The 17314-nt window shown below is 41.7% G+C and overlaps 1 protein-coding gene across 1 annotated transcript in view; it reads left to right on the top strand.

Annotated features, from left to right (window-relative positions):
* Positions 1-10746: 10746 nt before the first annotated feature.
* Positions 10747-17314, top strand: part of MYO16 (myosin XVI) — a 427770-nt gene continuing 421202 nt past the window's right edge. The window contains 1 exon segment of the mRNA XM_067712857.1: positions 10747-11275. Within this exon segment, the coding sequence (XP_067568958.1) occupies positions 11248-11275 (28 nt within the window). The 5' untranslated portion in view covers positions 10747-11247.

Below are 17314 nucleotides of genomic sequence, written 5' to 3'. Positions count from 1 at the left end.
CTCTTCTGTGTATTGAACCTTATTTAATAACATATAAAGTTCATCCATGTTATTGTATAGCTCCGTTTCATTAACTCTTCTGTTGAATAGTATACATTTGTTGAGTATATCAGTATTTGTCCATTCCACTGGGGCACAACTGATGCATTTGCCATTTGAGGCCACTGCAAACAATCTGCCTAGGATCATTCTAGAACCCCTGTCCTGGTGTCCTTAGGCACACATTTCATAGATCATCATAGGATCTGCATACCCTTAGCTTAATAGATAATCCCAAATAATGTCATCTAATATTATTCATCCCAGTGTCAAAACCGAAGTTCAGGATAGCATCACCTCTCTGTAGACATACTGCTACACCTCCCCTCTTGGGTCATCTCTGTGCCCCGCCATGTGCTCCCACCCCAGTGCTGTCTTCACACTACAAGAAAGTGATCTTTCTAAAATGCGATTCTGTTCGCTGTATTCAAATGCTTGAAATATGCGAATGGTCCCCCATTATCCCCCCAATAAAATCCAAACCCTACACCTGGTCTCTGACTAGATTCAGTGTCATCTCTCACTAGCCCACTCACCATGCTCCAGCCATGCCTAAGCTTCTTCAGCAACTGAATGAAACCTGGTTTTGTTCTGTTTCTCTTACAATATTTTGAATGTACTATTTCTCATGTGTTGCTCGTTTGTTTGTTTGTTGCCTAGAGCAGAGGTTCTCACACTTAATATGTATCAGAATCATCTATGAGACACCCCCAGAATGTTGGACCCTCACGCAGAGATTCTGATTCTGTACACGGGATGGGACTAGAGAATCTGCATTTCTAACAAGTTCCCAGGGGATGCCGATGCTGCTGGTCTGGGGACCACATGACAACCACAGGACTGGATGAGCCTTTCCTACCCTTTCCTTCCTTGCTTCACCTCTCTTCATCTTGCAGAATTCAGCTTAGATAACTCCCTTCAATGACTGCTGGACTGGGCAGAAGCCTTCAGTGTGCATCTCTGTACTTTTACACATTCTCTCTATGTACTTATCCATCTATCATTGTAAATGTCCAAGTACCCTCGTTTAAACTGAAAGGCATTCACAAGCGGGGGCTTTATCTATGCCGTGCTCGTACCTCAGGGCCTGGCACCTCGCCTCATAGTCTGGACCCCATAATAGTAGTTATTAAGGGATAAATAAAGGAAGACACGAGTGGAGGCCAGAATCCATATCTACTCCATCCTGTGTTCTCTCCAGCAGCAGCACAGGCCCTGTGCACAGCAGACACACTGTCAATATTTACTGAATTAACAAATGATGGTTTTATGGGGGTCAAAGGAGAAGACATTTTGAATATCTCCTAGATGTACTTTTTTATGGTATTGTGGAAATTAAAGTTACGTAGATTTTCTTACTGAACCAAACTTGGATCCACTCACCCACGTGCAGTAAAGACAGTCTGCTGACACCGTGTTGTGGTGAAGGAAAGTGTAGCGTTTATTGCAGGTGCCAAGCGAGGAGTCCAGGCAGCTGGTGCTTAAAAAAACCAGAGCTCCCGGGGCTTTCAGGGAAAGAGTTTTAAAGACAGGGTGAGGGGGTGATGGAGGGAGGTGGTGGGGTGTGTGATCAGCTCCTGGACGCTCTTCTGATTGGCTGGTGGTGAGGTGATTGCGAGGCAACATCATCAACCTTCTGTTTCCAACTGGTTTGGGGTCAACATGCTGGTTGTCAGCATACAGTTAACTCCTTCTGCCTGGTGGGGGCTTGAGTAGCTGCAAAACAGCTCAAAGGACACGGCTCAGAATAGCACCTCTAGCCCTGGAGGAGGAACCGGAGGTCCTAGACTTTGTTTAATGGCTAACCTACTATTATTTTGTCTTGCTTGACTGTTTTCCTTTCTTTTTGCATTTTATCACTTCTCTGATGAAATTTATTCTTTGGAACTGGGAGGCAGCCTAGGAAGCTAAAGTTTTTCTACAGAAAAAGGCAGGCAGAGGACGTGGCGGGGTGGGGATGGAGGTGCGGGTCTGTCTCCAGAAGGTCCCTTAGGGTCCTGCTTGTTTACATTTTCATCCTCAGAGAATAACTTCTTGACTTTCCCCCCAACCACTCCTCCCTCCTCTGCTCTCTGATCCCACTCATGACCTCACTGAACAGCCAAGCCCCTCGAAACTGGTGGCCAGGCTTTCCTCCCTGCTCTGCTGCTGCCTCTCCCTTCCCATCCTGGCAACTCAACATCATTGCTTCCTGAAAATCTGCTCTGTCCCCTCTACCACGACTCTATTTCAAGCCCTCACGATGTCTGGCTTGGACTATGATAAGAGCTTTTAATTTACTTCCCTGCTGCTCACCTTATCTCCCTCACATCTGCCCTTCACAGAGTTTCAAGATTGAACTCATCTGTTTAAACTCTGCTAGCCACTCTCCATCAGCCTCAAGAGGGGTCTTTATTTTGAGGGTCAGGGACCCCTTTGAAAAGCTGTGCACCCTCTCCCGAGATTCTGTGGGAGTTTATGAGGTTCCAGATTACATAAGCCTGGCTAAGATGATGAAGCTCTTTTTACCACCTGTGATGTCCTTTGTGATTTGCCCCTGTCCATCTCTACAGGTTCAACTCCAGCCACTTCTTATCTGCAGTGCAGGTGCCCCCGGAATACTAACTGGCTTCTACAGCGGCATCAATGCATGATGCCTGTGCCGGGGGGTCCCCATATGCGAACAGTCTTTTCCAGGCTCCTTGTGAGGACCCTTCTTCCGTGAATGACATGCACCTCTGTGCTTTGATGATGCCCTGTGTGTAGTCGACCTTTTCCTCGACCTTATTGTATTCTGACTGCCTATTTACCATGCTAGGAGATCACTCTAAGGGCAGCGACTGTTCTGTATTTGTAGGTATATGCATCTGTATAATATATGTAGCCTGTCAGTCCACGGTTGTTGAATGAATAAGTGTAGAGTGAGTTACCTTAGCTTTATACACCTTGGAAATCTTTCTTTTGCTATTACCTGTTGCTGCTGTGTTAGGAACTACGTCACTTTCTAGGACACTTAAAAAGTTTGATGTAATTAGATAGACTCTTAGATATCATTTGCATACAGTAAAACGCACAGATCTTACAGTTCAATAAATCTTTATATTTCTTTATATTTTTATATATTTATACTTGTATAATGACCATCCAGATCATATTGGAAATATTTTCATTATTCTAGAAAGTTCCCTTGGGCCCCTTTCCCATCAATACTCCAGTTTTAAAAACTTCTATCATCATAAATCAGCTTTACCTGCTCTTGAACTTCATGTAAAGGAAGAGCCATAATTTGACACCCACAAAATAACCCCCCATCAGCTTCATGTGAGACTTTTATTTCGCTGATGTGTCTTCACACCCATCACACTGTAACCTACCTTAAACCGCTTAGTTAACACCTCCATACTGGGGTCTAGAGATGTGTATCAACCTCTTCTGTGGTCTGGAAACAATTCTATGATATTAACAGCTTACGTATGATTTCCGGCATATATCCGTTAAACTGAAAAAAAATTCTATTAAAGTTGTTACAGCTTAGCTGCTTCTTAAGAACCTAAAATTTCATTCCTCTACCCCCTTAATTCCCATATATAAAAATGTAGCCCTCTTTCCTCTATAAAATCGTACTTTCTATCTGTAAATCTTTTCGGAACACTTCTCTACGTTTATGGCTGACGGACCTCACATTGCAATGTCTGCCATGATGTAAGAGTAAACATCATTGTGTTAGCATCATATTAGCATTTTGAGAGAAAGCCCACATTGGACATAAATAAACCTTAATAGGATACAGAATCAGGAGGCATCACAGCAATAAGTCAGTGCAGCGCACCTAAGCAAAGAACAAAGGGGTGGGGGGCAGGGAAGGGGCGGCAGGTCACGCACCTATGGTTCTTTTTCGCTTATGTCCCCACCTCGTTTTACCCACCTTCCCACCTTCTCCACCTTTGCCTCTCTGGGTCACCCACTGGAGGAGTCTTGGTGATGAAAAGGATGTATCATCACCTTAGGGTTTCGTTAGCCTCACGCAGTATAGGCAGAATTGACCTGTTTTTATTGCTTAACTCTGAGAAGCTTTTCCAGTCATCCATAGGTGTGAAAAGGAGAGAGAGAGAGAGAGGGAGAGGAAGAGAGAGGAGGATGAAGGGGAAGAGAAGGAGAAAAAGAAGAAGAAGAAGTAGGGAGAGGAGAGGAGAGAGAGATTCCGACAGGAAATACGAGGGGTCATGGATTATGGATCAGAGGACAGACTTTCTCCTCACAGAGCATCCTAGTGCTGGCTTTTCCTGAGCCTCAGTCCCCATAGAACAGTGCAGTGAAAGCCTCATATTACAGCGGGCACAGGAGAGGGAACAGAGTTAGAAACCTCTAAGCTCTTATAGGCTCTTAGCACATTTTCCCATAGAGAGGGAGGGGGAGGGGGAGAGGGAGGGGAGGGGGAGGGGAGGGGGGAGGGGAGGGGAGGGGTGGGGGAGGGGAGGGGGGAGGGGAGGGGGGAGGGGAGGGGGAGGGGAGGGGGGAGGGGGGGGAGGGGGAGAATGCAAACCTTCTCCAGAGAGGAGAGGAGAAAGTCACCAGCTCCGTCACCCTGAAAGTTAACCAGATGAGTCTGGGGAGGAGATAATTCTTCAAGATCTCCCCAGAGCTGTGCTATCTCTTGCCGCCCAGGCGTGGGCCAATGCTCTTAAGCCAGGGTGGCCAATGCTCTTTGCCCGATGGTGCAGACTGTGTAGACATGTGAGAATAGTTACGGAGACCTGTCCCCCAAGAATGAGAGCTATTGCAACTTCTCCAAGAATGTGTAGCCTTTACGTTTGGGAAATAATTTAATGTTATTTATGAATTTGTATATTTCACTGTACATTTCTTTTTCCAAATCACTTTAAAATGCTGTTAACATTTCGTCCCTTCCAATTTAGAGACTGTACATTATCCTTTGAAGTCCAAAGTGAAATCTGGAACCAGGGAATTCATTTAGAAGAAGAAAATCCTTAGTGTTTAAACTTGCCCCCAAGTTGTCCTATGAAGCATATTAAAGGAGCCCTTCGTAGGGAATACTGAAAAAGCAAATGAATACGTTTCTTGCACCTACACACTCAGATAAGAAGGCTGATCTTCCACTCCATCACTTGTCTCTTTTCCTTCTTTTTCAAGTAGAGTAAATTTTGTTTTCCCAATTGTTCAATAACCCTGCGTTTAATAAAATACTCCTCCAGACATTATGTGTAGTGCCCCAGAAGATGTTTTAGAGTATTTCTAATTCAGGGGTTCTTCATTTGATGACCCTTGAATATTCACTAATGTTTTGGACTTCATAGGGAATGAGAAAAGTAGAAAGTCTACACCTCAGTAAGTAATTATCTACTAAAAAGAGGCTTTTCATGCGATACGATTAAAGAAAAATTAAAGCATTGTATTATCAGATGCTAGATTGACTGGTACATGGAAAAGTGAATAGAGGGTTCAGTGCAGGCTAGGACTTATTTAGGCCAAAATTAGTCCAGAAGAGTTTGTAGGTTAAACGGGTTCAAAATGAATATCAAAGGATGCATACAAACTGCGTAAGTAACTTAGTGTGTATGTAGATAAGTGTATGGGTGGTTAGATTGTAGATAAGGACATGTTTTTTAAGAGACATATTATTTTAAAGGAATGTATGGGAATGGGAAAGTATGAAGGAGAGCCTCCAAATTGAATTGACTCAAAATTCCTTTCGTCCTCTTCAGGAAAATTGACATTATGTGTTAGGTCATTGAAATACTTCAGATAATTGTCTTCTAGTTGACAGGTGTGTATAGATCGGCCCAACCATCAGAGTCTTGTTTCCCAGCTCCATCTCGTTTCCAAGCTCTGTCTCTCTTAGGCCATCACTGATCGCTGTACTTAACCTTCATCACCGGTGGAAGGACATTCATGTGTCTGTCCCACCAGTTACAGGAAGCTGCGTAGTCCTTCAAATGGATTGAAGAACAAAGCGGAGAATACTTCACTGTTTTCATACAAGCACCCATATTACACATATGCACACACACGTAGGTGCAGTCACACAGACATCCACTAGTTCTGTCCATTGCTTACTTACAGTGAAGGTATGAAACTCTTGTTTGCAAGGTCAGACTTTGGTGAGGCGAAACAGTATCTGAAAATCGGTGAGTCAGCCTAGATAGTTGTAACCTATGCTGGAGAGATTTCAAAGTGGTTGTTACCATTCAAGTGAATGAATTTGCAAAGATTTTACAAATTCCCTTTCTTAGAGACCCAATTTCATTGATACTCATTAGAATTCAAAGCATTTCATTTTGATTAGAGAGAAAAAAATTTGCAAAAGGAATGTGAGTAACCAGATGCCCTTATGGAGCAATGAGAGCGTCCCATATAGCCTGCGTGTATGGAGACATCTCTGTCTATCAATCTATCTATCTGGATATATGCATATATTTCTGTATCGATACACATACATGCATATGTTATATTACTCTATCTTGCATTGCATAAAGAGTAATTTTAAACTTTTGTGGAACAAATTTAAAATTGCATTTTTTTTTTACTTTACATTGCTGTTCTATGAAAATATTAGTATAAATGCTGATGAGTATTTTCTGACCCTTATATTACATATTCACATTGAGGCACTAAAGCAGTGCTCAGCTGAGTGAGTGCCCTCCCTGCTCTGCTGACACGGAGAGGGTGGTTTTTATTAACCTCTACTTTCTTTCTAGCCATGCAGATCAATATTATAAATTCCCTCCTCTGTTAGCCCCCCAATCGTCTACATCTAAGTTAAATGTCCACTTGTTCTGGAAGGAGACTTGTGAGGCTGTTTGAAGGTGAGGAGTCCTGTATCTGATAACCAGAGGTTGAAGAGTCTGGCAGAAAACCAAATCGGCCCCAACAGGCAGCAGGCTGTGGAAAGGGGATGTGATCAGAGAGGCCAGGATGGGATCAGTCAGGCGAGGCAGGCTTGATCCTGGTTCTGAGGCACCAGAGGATGACTAGTGAGGCTGCAAGTCTAGCAAGAACTGACTTTATTTATACCTTTTCTTCTTGACAACTCAGGATCAGTCCTTCTCTGCAGCCTTCAGGAAAGGGCCATTTAAGCCTTATAGAGTCTCAATGATTAAACCAGATTATTGTTCTCAGGAGAGAAGATCTTGACTCTATCTACTCAGAAGCATTCATTATTTGTGATAGGCGATACTATAAATTTAGTTTCCAGCCGTTCTGGGTTGGGGTGGATCAAGGTCCCTCAACCTGTATGTAATTTTCTTCATTAAAGTCTAATATTTCTAGGCCCCAACCCATCACCAGAGCAGAAGCAAAGACTACTTTGTCTCACGACTTGAAGTTGCTTTACAAGCAATTTGTGCATGTGATTTATAGCCTCATTTGGAATTTTTATAGCACCCTACCTAAACTGGTGGTGTTTGTAAAGTTGAGTTTTAATTCCATCATTTAATAAATTCTGAAAAAATGCAGAACTGTGAGGTTTGGGAATTATCTATCAAAAGACTGACGTAACAGATTCCCCCCAGATAGGGGTTGAGATGGAGTAGTATTTCACCTGTGAGCTTTCACTAGAAAAACTATTTTGAAGCTGTGTGTCACGCACATTCCATTTTTTTTTTTTTTTTTTTTTTGCTGTGTTGGGTCCTCGTTTCTGTGCGAGGGCCTTCTCTAGTTGTGGCAAGCGGGGGCCACTCTTCATCGCGGTGCGCGGGCCTCACCATCGCGGCCTCTCTTGTTGTGGAGCACAGGCTCCAGACGCGCAGGCTCAGCAGTCGTGGCTCACGGGCCTAGTTGCTCCGCGGCATGTGGGATCCTCCCAGACCAGGGCTCGAACCCGCGTCCCCTGCACTAGCAGGCAGATTCTCAACCACTGCGCCACCAGGGAAGCCCCACATTCCATTTTTAAAGATATTTAATAATCAGTGCTTGTCTGTCACCAGGATCATTCCAGTTTCATATTTTTTTTTCCATTCTGGAAATAATTCAGCCTTATTTGAAAAAATCTGGTGTATAACGATGCTAACCTTTAAAAGAAAAAAATCGTGATTTTAATCAGAATTAGCGTGAATAGTGAGCAGCTGTTTGGTGTACAAAAGAGAAAAAAGAATTTCTTTATTATTCCAAATTGCTTCTGAAATATTGTGTGTGACATTCAGTGAGAACAATTGTTCATTGTAAATTCTGAAAGATAATCAAATCTTTGTGCTTTATTAGTGTGTATGTTATGTAGCAATGAAAAACAACTTTCAAATGCGTGATTTCGTTTTGCACTTAATGACCATAATCTGTGAAAAAAATTGTTAACATTATATCTAATCCAATCTAGGTCTTTATTGCTACCATCATCACCAACTCTGATGTTATATTTCAAGTATCAGATTCAGAGGACCCCAAACTGGTCCGTGTGATGTCATAACACTGAGCTGAGTTTGGTAGAGTTGGGCAGAGATCAAGAAATTACAATCAATTGTAAATCACCATTAGTTTTCTACTTTATCAAGGGAGTGGAGTTAATAGAGTCAAAATTATTTTCCCTCAGTAATAATGCCTGCAATAGAAGCTACTTTTTGTTTGATAATGATGGAAAATATAAAGATGTATTTCTTTGTGGTTAAATGTAGTTCTTCCAGTGTTTTGAGCATGAGTATGTGGTTTTCAGAGACAAAAACATGAGAGAAACTCTTAATCTGGGGCAATTATATGCATATACAGTTCATGCATATGAACCAGATTCTAAGTATTTTGATAAAGCTAAGAATAACTTTCTGGGGATATAGCCTCCTTTAACCCTAAAGTGGATTGGATGTTGCTTCTATATACAGTCCTTGCTCTATAATTTTTATCACACTACACTGTGCTAAGCTTTGTCTATATCTCACCAGACTATAAGCAGTTTGAGGGCAGGGGTGAAGTCATCTTTCCCAGTGTACCTCCAGTAGCAAGAGTCAAAGACTTACCAAATGTTTATGCAATGAATGAATAATAAACACTTTTGTAATGAGCCCTTGATGTATGGGGAGAGATGTGAATTCTCACAAAGGACTTTGGTAAGAGTTCTTACAGGAGGAGGGTTTAAGTTACTTCATAGTAGATTTTTCGGGCTCAAATCAATCATGTTTTCAATGGCGTATTTTCTTTGCCAAGCACACGTCATGCTTCTCTGACACTCATAACATTATTATTTTCCTCTCCATGCGTAAATGGTGTCATAGAACTCACTTGTCTGAAGATGTTTGTTGAGTATGAATTATATAGAGGTGTGTGGTAAACAAAGAAATACATGTATTTAAGGAAGGTATATAGATAACGTACCTATCTTTGTGTTAAGAGGAGGGGACAGGTGTACCTAGATGGATAGGACTTTCCCTCAAGAGATGCTGTACAGCATTCGCATAAAGTCATCATTACTGTGTGCATCTGTGAAGACTTGTATTGAGGTAGGAAGAGAGAGCCTTGTTGTCTTTTTCTGAAGCAGGTATAAGTAGTTGTCTCATGGTTTTATTAGGAAACATTTCAAAACACAGGAAATCTTAAACAATAGACTCTATAATCCTTGTAGTTAAGGGGTATGTTTTAGACATATTTTTATTCCTGGAAAGCACTTAAAAATGGCAACTTGATAGCAATGACTGTCAGTAATTGACTGTGGAATGAATGACTAAACGAGGAATATGCATTGCTGATAATGGCTGAAAGTCCTCATTCTAATTCTTGGGAAGACAAGTCAAGGTGTCTATTGCAGTCGTTTGATATACAGCTAAGTATCATTTCCTTGTTACTGCTGATGGTACCTTTTTGTGGAACACCAACGATATCAATTAGAATTTGTATATGCATTTTTCTAACCTTCAGACTAAAGGTTAGGACTTGCACTTGCCATCTGTAGGTGAGGGAGCTGAGGCTCTCGGAGGCTAACTCACTTGTCCAGTTAGACACCGTGGTGAGGGATAGAATCTAGATGTGAACTCAGGCCATTCTGGTCCAAACCTTGAACTTGTTCTACGTCATACTGCAAAAATAGAACGACGCCTTGGTTAAAATTTAAGTCGTGGCCAACCCAATACATAGGTTTGAATTTTATAATCTTCGGGTTTAATAAAGGCATTTCTTTTTGAATTTTGCTTAGTAAGGGAAGCTAAGACCTAGGCTTCTATCTTAGAAGGATGTACATGGTTAAAACAGTGTTCATAGTTATCTTTCCAATGCCCTCAAAATTTGAAACACAACTTCTAGGCTATGTCAACTTGTTTTTTAGATCATCATTAAAAAGTATCAGTGTGTAAAAAAAATTGTCTTGCATTTATAAGCGACTTACCTATGACCTTTTCTTTGGCTAACGTGGCTGTTGCATTGTTGAGTGTACTTATTTTTGTTGCAGTAACGCTTGCAGACCGTACATTTCTTTCTTTCTGATTCCAATTCGGTTAGAATTACTTTGCCCGCTTGTACAGTGAAATTCACTGCAGTCTGCAGAGGTAGCAGAAATCTAAATTTGTAAAGCTTTGCAAACCAAAAGCTTTTTGTGGAGCATTTAAGTTTTACATTCTGCTTAGAAAACCAAAAAGAGGTATTGTGAAGGATAATGTAATTTCTTCATTACGAGGGGCAGATCCTAAGACCTGGGATTCTAAGAGGTGGTTATTTTGAGATCCTGCTATCAATTTCCTATTCACACACAGCAACTGGTGGCAACTAAAAATAATCGGCTCGGGGACCAGCTAAGAATCTGGTCACATTCGGCTCAGGGACAACGTGCAGAAATGAGATTTAGGGTCCCTCCTTCAGTCGCTTCTCTCCGGCCCCCTAATTAGCTAGTTTGCTGCCATCTGAAAGCTATTGAAAAGCCATTAACAGGCAGGACTCGGAGAGAGCCGCACTGCAGCACACCTCGGAGCCGGCAGAAGGTGGGTGCGTGTGAGCGCCAATTAGAGGGCACTATTCCCGGGATTGTGGCGCTAGGAGCCCTGTCAGTCAAGCGGCTACAATAGCACGTGCAGCAGTGGTGGCTGCAGACCCACGGGGAGGCTGATCTGAACTCCAGCTGCTGAATGAGAATGAGTTTGAAGCTTTTTGCACAACCGTGGAACAGAGCCTCGGTTCAATAATGCATCCCGAGGTAAACTGTTACCTGAGGAGAAGCTCTCAATAATGCATTTCCTGGGGACGACAGTTGTAGCTGAAGAGAATGCTGGAACCTGTAGCAAGATTTCTGTCTGAGATGGAAAGATGTCTCACTATCATTTTATCAAGTGCTGTAAGTAACCTTGCTCTTTTGCTCAGATGGTTATTTGTCTTCTTAAAATATTATTTTATGCAGATGCCAGCCTTAAGGCAGGTCTGCTGGCATGCCACATCTGCGTGCGTGACATAGAACGGTGACTTTGAAAGGTGTTTTACATGCTAAACGAATTTCCTCTTAATACCGGGTTCTGAAATAATTCCAGTGTGATCCAAATGCTGATAGTATAGAAATCTTTAGAACTCTGGCTTTTTAAGAAAAAGATACACACCCAGAGCAATTTTTAAAAACAATCCATAAAAAAGAATTTGATAAGGATCTCTCCAGGTGTCAGCACATGTTAATGAAGTGTTTGCATACAAACTTAGTTCATTAATATATGACTGAGGCCATTCAGTTATTATTTTATTCTCGAGTTTTACTGCCTGTGTCTATGCCTAATGCCCAACTTGTAAGCTTCATCTCTGGGCTTATCCTTTACTGTAAACTTTCATCCTTGCATCAGTCACCTTGCCGTGATCAGGGACTGGGGTGACATCTGTACCAAATACTCTGCACTGATGCCAGTATGGTGAAAAATAGTTTGGCACTGGCTTTCCTCATGGGTCCATCAAGGATTTCTTCAATGCCTGAATTTTTAACAGGATTTTCTGAGCTAGACAAAAGCTGCATCTAAACCTTTTTTGGATGGTAATAATGAAGAGGGAGACATTTTTGGTAAAAATGGCTCGCTAGAGATGCATTTTTTCTCCTGTAGCACTTCTGCAAAGTTCTATACATATATGTCATTGTCTTAATGTGACAGGTGACATTGGTAGAAAATGGTTCCCTCCTAAGATGAGGGTTTTGTTGGCAGAGGACATAACAATGTTACCTTGGAGTAACATCATTCAGGGAACACATGTTTGGAAAGGATCTTGAGCTGTGCATGAAAAGGGAACCTACAAAAACCTTGGTAATCAAGAAGGGGACAAGATTCCCCTTTTTCTTGTCTTTTGTGGGGAATGCATATAGGAATAAAAACTCTATGATTAATGAAAATTAAAATTCCTTGCTCTTCAGCACACCCAGGAGAGGCATGTTTTTGGCTTGCAGGACAATTTTGACTCCAAAAAGAATTCCCTTGTAAAATCACTTGTTTGTAAGTTTGAAAATTAGCTCTCTAATTAATAAGAGTAATTTGTTACGAGGTGCAGCATATTTAGGAATTGTGAGGAGTCTTTGTTTTAACCCCAGAAATCTTGGGGTTCTCGTCGTGGTGAAATGTACCTAGGACCGCACTCTTGGCTGGTTTTGTACAAGTTGGCCCTCATGTTTTACTGCACCAGCAGAATGTCATTATTTCTCCTCTCTGTGCTTGTGCAGAGGAAACTCCCGGAACCCTCTGCACCATTTCTACAAGGAACCTGGGTGCTCCTAGGCGGCGTGTACAAACCTGGTGGGAGGCAGCCGCGAAGCATGTGCCGAAGCAGAAAGGGACAGGGTGACATGAACTTGGAGGTTCAGGGAGCACTTGGTTGCCAAATATAGCATGAGACTGCCCTTTCCTGCCTTACTTTCGTTGCAGCCGAGGTATTTGAGTTTAGAATGTCAGAAAATTAGAAGAAGTGATGATGTGTGACCCATGGAAGCATTTGAGAGAATTCTTGCAGTCCAGATGAAATCTAAAATTAATGAATAGTGACATGATCCAAATACCTGATGAATTTATCAGAGTGATTACCAACTTCTTACTAAAGATTCGACTGTGTCCTAAGTTCTGTGTTTGGCAATAGCTATAAAATGGAAAAGAAGCATGAATATTGTCAAACGCTAACTTCTCCTCAGGTGGAATGGTACGGCGTGCTGAAAGGAGTTCAGACATGATATGTCATCCTGTGCCACTAGTCAAGGGACATTGTGCAGTATTGACCTCGGTCTTGAAGAATGAACAGAACATAGAAGGAACAATGAGGGCATTTACAGCATCAGAAATGTTTATTGATAAGGATCATAATTCACAGTTTAATCATTATTCCTGATGCAGAAGATGTTACCATACTCTGTCCCCTTGACCTTGATGTTAGGGTGATGGGTTGGCGAGGTTAACTGGCTGCGCCGTTCTTCACACTCCATTCCTTCCTCGCATGAGCTCTGTGTCTTCCACGGGCCTGTCTTTTTTATCCTGGCCCTTGTTGGTCGCCGTATCACGTGTCCACTTCCAAGATGGGCAGCAGTACCGGAAGTGGATCAGTTCCAGGGAAGGAGCCAGAGCTTCTGAAAACGTTCAGCAACAGAGCCACATGGGATCCTAGGAAGGCAGCCTTAGGGTGGGATGTTGGGAGACCAGTGAAGAGTGCTTCCAGGGAACTTTTAATCATCTAGGGAAGTAGTCATCAGTCATCATTTAATGTTAAAGCAGGTATATACCGAAAGGTCTAAATGCCACTTTCAACAGTAGCTGCTAACTCTGCCTTATGGAGTGATCAGTTATTACAATTTAATAAACTGTAATTATAATTATAACTGGTTATTATAATTACAATTAATTAGAATCAGCCATCAGAATAATAATCACAGTTAAACATTTATACTTAAATATTTATATATTAATTATGACTAATTAAATATAAAATTCTTTATATGATAATTATAATTATCAGTTACTTTAATAAACTATTGTATATTTTAAAAACTGTCTACAATGGGCATGTTTTACAATCAGGAAAACAAAACTTTAAGACAGTATAAGAGACACTATTCAAAGACAGAAGTGGGTCAGACTCACATCACCACCCACAGTCCTTCTTGACTCCATGGGACCTGGCCTTATTCTAACGTGTACCATACATCTTATAGAGAAATGTTCAAAACTAGAGTCTAAAAATGTATTGTGGAAGCACGTCATAGCAGGAAGGTTTAGGAACACCACAACAAAACGTGCTGGTGCTTCCTGTGTCTCTGTGGCCCGGAAGGATCTTCAGATGGGTCTACAGTGATACTGAGATAGTGAGATTCTGAGTTGTGCCTGGTGAGGGTGACCTGTGAACTTGGCCGGAAACCTCAGCTGAGGTCCAAGCAGAAATGAGAAACTAAGGAGAAAATGAGCTCTAGGGAGTCATGGGCTCCCAGAGTTCTAGTGCCTTGTGAAACCTTGCGCCCACACTTCTGGTTTCCTCTTAACGAACTGGAGCTGAAGCTTGAGGTGTGCCCCATGAAATTCCCTTCTGTGCTTGGGAATGAAAGTGTTGGAACAACTGCACCCGGCTTCTCTCTCTCCCGGTTCAGTTCTTCTCTAAGTATGTGGGGTTGGAGCAGCCCTCTTTGTGGTAGAAGGAAGGTTAAAGTTATTTAAAATGAATAGACCCCAGAACTTCTAATTCACTCACAGCAGCCGAGGAGGAATTAGACCAGAAAGGATGCTATTTTGCATATTAAACACGTTTTACAATATATCAAGGTCACCTCATTTTTGTTTTTCTGGTCACTCATTCTCGTAAATGCTACTTCTGCTAAGACGCTTTCCCAGATCTTGCATTGATTGTCCGTGCTCTTCACTTGTTTGAAGACCTCCAGCTCATTGAAACACCACCGTGCTGCTCCCATGCCTGCCTTGTCTCCCTCAGCCTGCTCTCTGCCCATCCCAGATCCAGGGTCCATCCCTGAAGCCCCTCCACTCCCTCGACCTCACCTCCCTTTGTTGCACTCAAGGGACAAACGCCTCACCCAGGTCGAACGCAGCTTTCCAACTTGTGTGTCCTTATACCACAGCAGTGGACGATCCTTGATGTCAGAGCAAAGGCAGACAAATCTCATTTTAGTTCTAGACAGACGAGATCCTCCCACACTCTTACCATGCTTCCCTGCTTGGCATGATTGCTCAGACCTAGAGATTCCCTGGACCGCCCACCCTGAGAAAACAGAAACCGTCAGATGTTAACTCCTGCGTCTTCCCACCATTATGTCTACAAAGGTGCCAGCGTGTGAGTTTCTCTTTGCTCACTTCTGTTCTGTAGTCCTGAATTGTTCGTCCTTGTACCCAAAGCCAGTGTGCTCTGGACTCTACCTGGTTCCTCCCTCCTTCATTTACCCTTTTCTCTCCTGCATCACGGAGCTCTCTCCACTGCGCCATTTCCGTCAGTTTGCAAACAATTGAACAGTCCCCCTTGACCTCCTGTTCCTTTCTGGCCACCACCTCATTTCTTTGTTTTCATGGTCACACCTTAGAGAAATGACACATATGACCTCTGACCCTCATCAATGTTTTTACTCTCCCAGTTGGTCCATTCATTACTTCACTGAATCCACTTTGGTTAAACCACCTTGATGTGGTTAAATCCCGCGGACGTTACTCCTTCCTCGCGTGAGTCAGTTTCTCACGTGGCTTTACTTCTTGTTTTACAGCTCTTGGGATTTTTCCCCTAAGTCCCTGGCATCTTTTCCTCTGCCCCGTTGCCAGCTTTCTCTCTTTAGAGTTTGGCCCTGACACTTTGCAAAATCCCTGGTGACCGCATCCGTTCCTGTGGTTTAAACACCATCGATATTTTCTCAAATATGTACCTTTAACTCAGATGTCCCCCCTTCTTCCTTAACAACATGGACATCTTTTCTGGCTAATGAAGATATATCTAAGCATTCTCTTTTTGATAGTTAAGTAACATTCTTTAGCATTTGTTAAACCATTTATTTATAAACTCTTTCCTTTTCGATAAGCATGAAAACTTCCTTTAGTATTTTTGGCTTATATTACTAGAGTATTGACTCACAAAAGCAGGGCTGCTGAACCAAATGGCATGTGGATCTTTAAGTATTGTAGAAACTGCCAGATTTCTTTCCAAGTAGCTATAGCACCTCAGATTGCCACCACTAGCAGAGAATGTGCATCTCTGCATCTTTGCCAACCAGAGATGCTGCTGGTTGAAGATGCGTCTGTCTTCAAACGTTGTCAACTCCACGGTGGAAATACAGTTTCTGACAAGGCTCTGTTCTTATTCTACTGATAATGAAAAAGTTTCCCCCATTTTTATTAGGCTTATTTCTTCATATCTGTTTTCATTTTTATGTTGAATTATTTATCTTTTTCTTATCAACTTTATATAATATTTTATATTAAGAAATATTCTTATTTCTCTGGATATGTGCTGAAGAGAGCCTTCCTATTTTTTTCTTTTGTCTTGGTTGGCATCTAATTTTCTTGTCATTGTATAGAAACGATGGCTCTCTTGTCTATTCCAGATTTTGGTTTTATTTATTTCTTTGGGTTGTCTGTTTCTACTGAAGCTAAGTGATTGATCTTTTCCATGTTATTCTAAACTTGAATTCTTACATTTTTTATTCTAATCCTTGTAAAATTAAGATGTTTGTGTGATGTAAGATGAGGATCACTTTTTTCTCGTTACACTGATCCATTTGTCTAGTTCTTGGCCATACCCTGTTGGTAACTGTGTCTTGATAGTAACTTTAATATGTAGTAAAGCAAGTCCCTTCTGATTTTTTTCATACCGTTCTTAGATATTCTCAAATATTTACCTTTCCTTTCAATATTAAAATTATTCAACCTGTCTTAAATTTAAAAAAATCCCTGATCAGGTTAAAAAAATTGCTCAGAAGTTTAAATGTAATAGTGTATTAGAATAAGGTCTGTAGATCGATAGTATCTATAATTCAATTAGTTTCAATATGTAACACAACTGCTCCAAACTTACCTTTAGAACAGTGTATTGATCATCTTTATATGACTGTTTTATATATGTGTAAGAATATTTCATTATTTTTTCAACATTATTTTATCAAACATTTTTTAAATAAAATAAGTAAAGCTCTCATCTAGTGATAAATCTAGGACTCATAAAACCAACACAATTAAGAACAAGACAGAAATCACTAAATGTGCCGCTAAGGATAAATCTTTAGCGTAAGCTCTCTGTGTCTGTATCCAAATCTAATACCTCCCTCCCTCCCTCCCTCCCTCCCTCCCTCCCCCCTCCCTCCCTCCTCCCTCCTTCCTCCCTCCCTCCCTCCCTCCCTCCTCCCTCCCTCCCTCCCTCCCTCCCTCCCTCCCCCCTCCCTCCCTCC

Source organism: Pseudorca crassidens, chromosome 18 (assembly GCF_039906515.1).
Source record: "Pseudorca crassidens isolate mPseCra1 chromosome 18, mPseCra1.hap1, whole genome shotgun sequence".
Classification (NCBI taxonomy): domain Eukaryota; kingdom Metazoa; phylum Chordata; class Mammalia; order Artiodactyla; family Delphinidae; genus Pseudorca; species Pseudorca crassidens.
The sequence above is the reverse complement of the archived record's forward strand: the minus strand, read 5'-3'. Positions and strand labels throughout refer to the sequence as shown.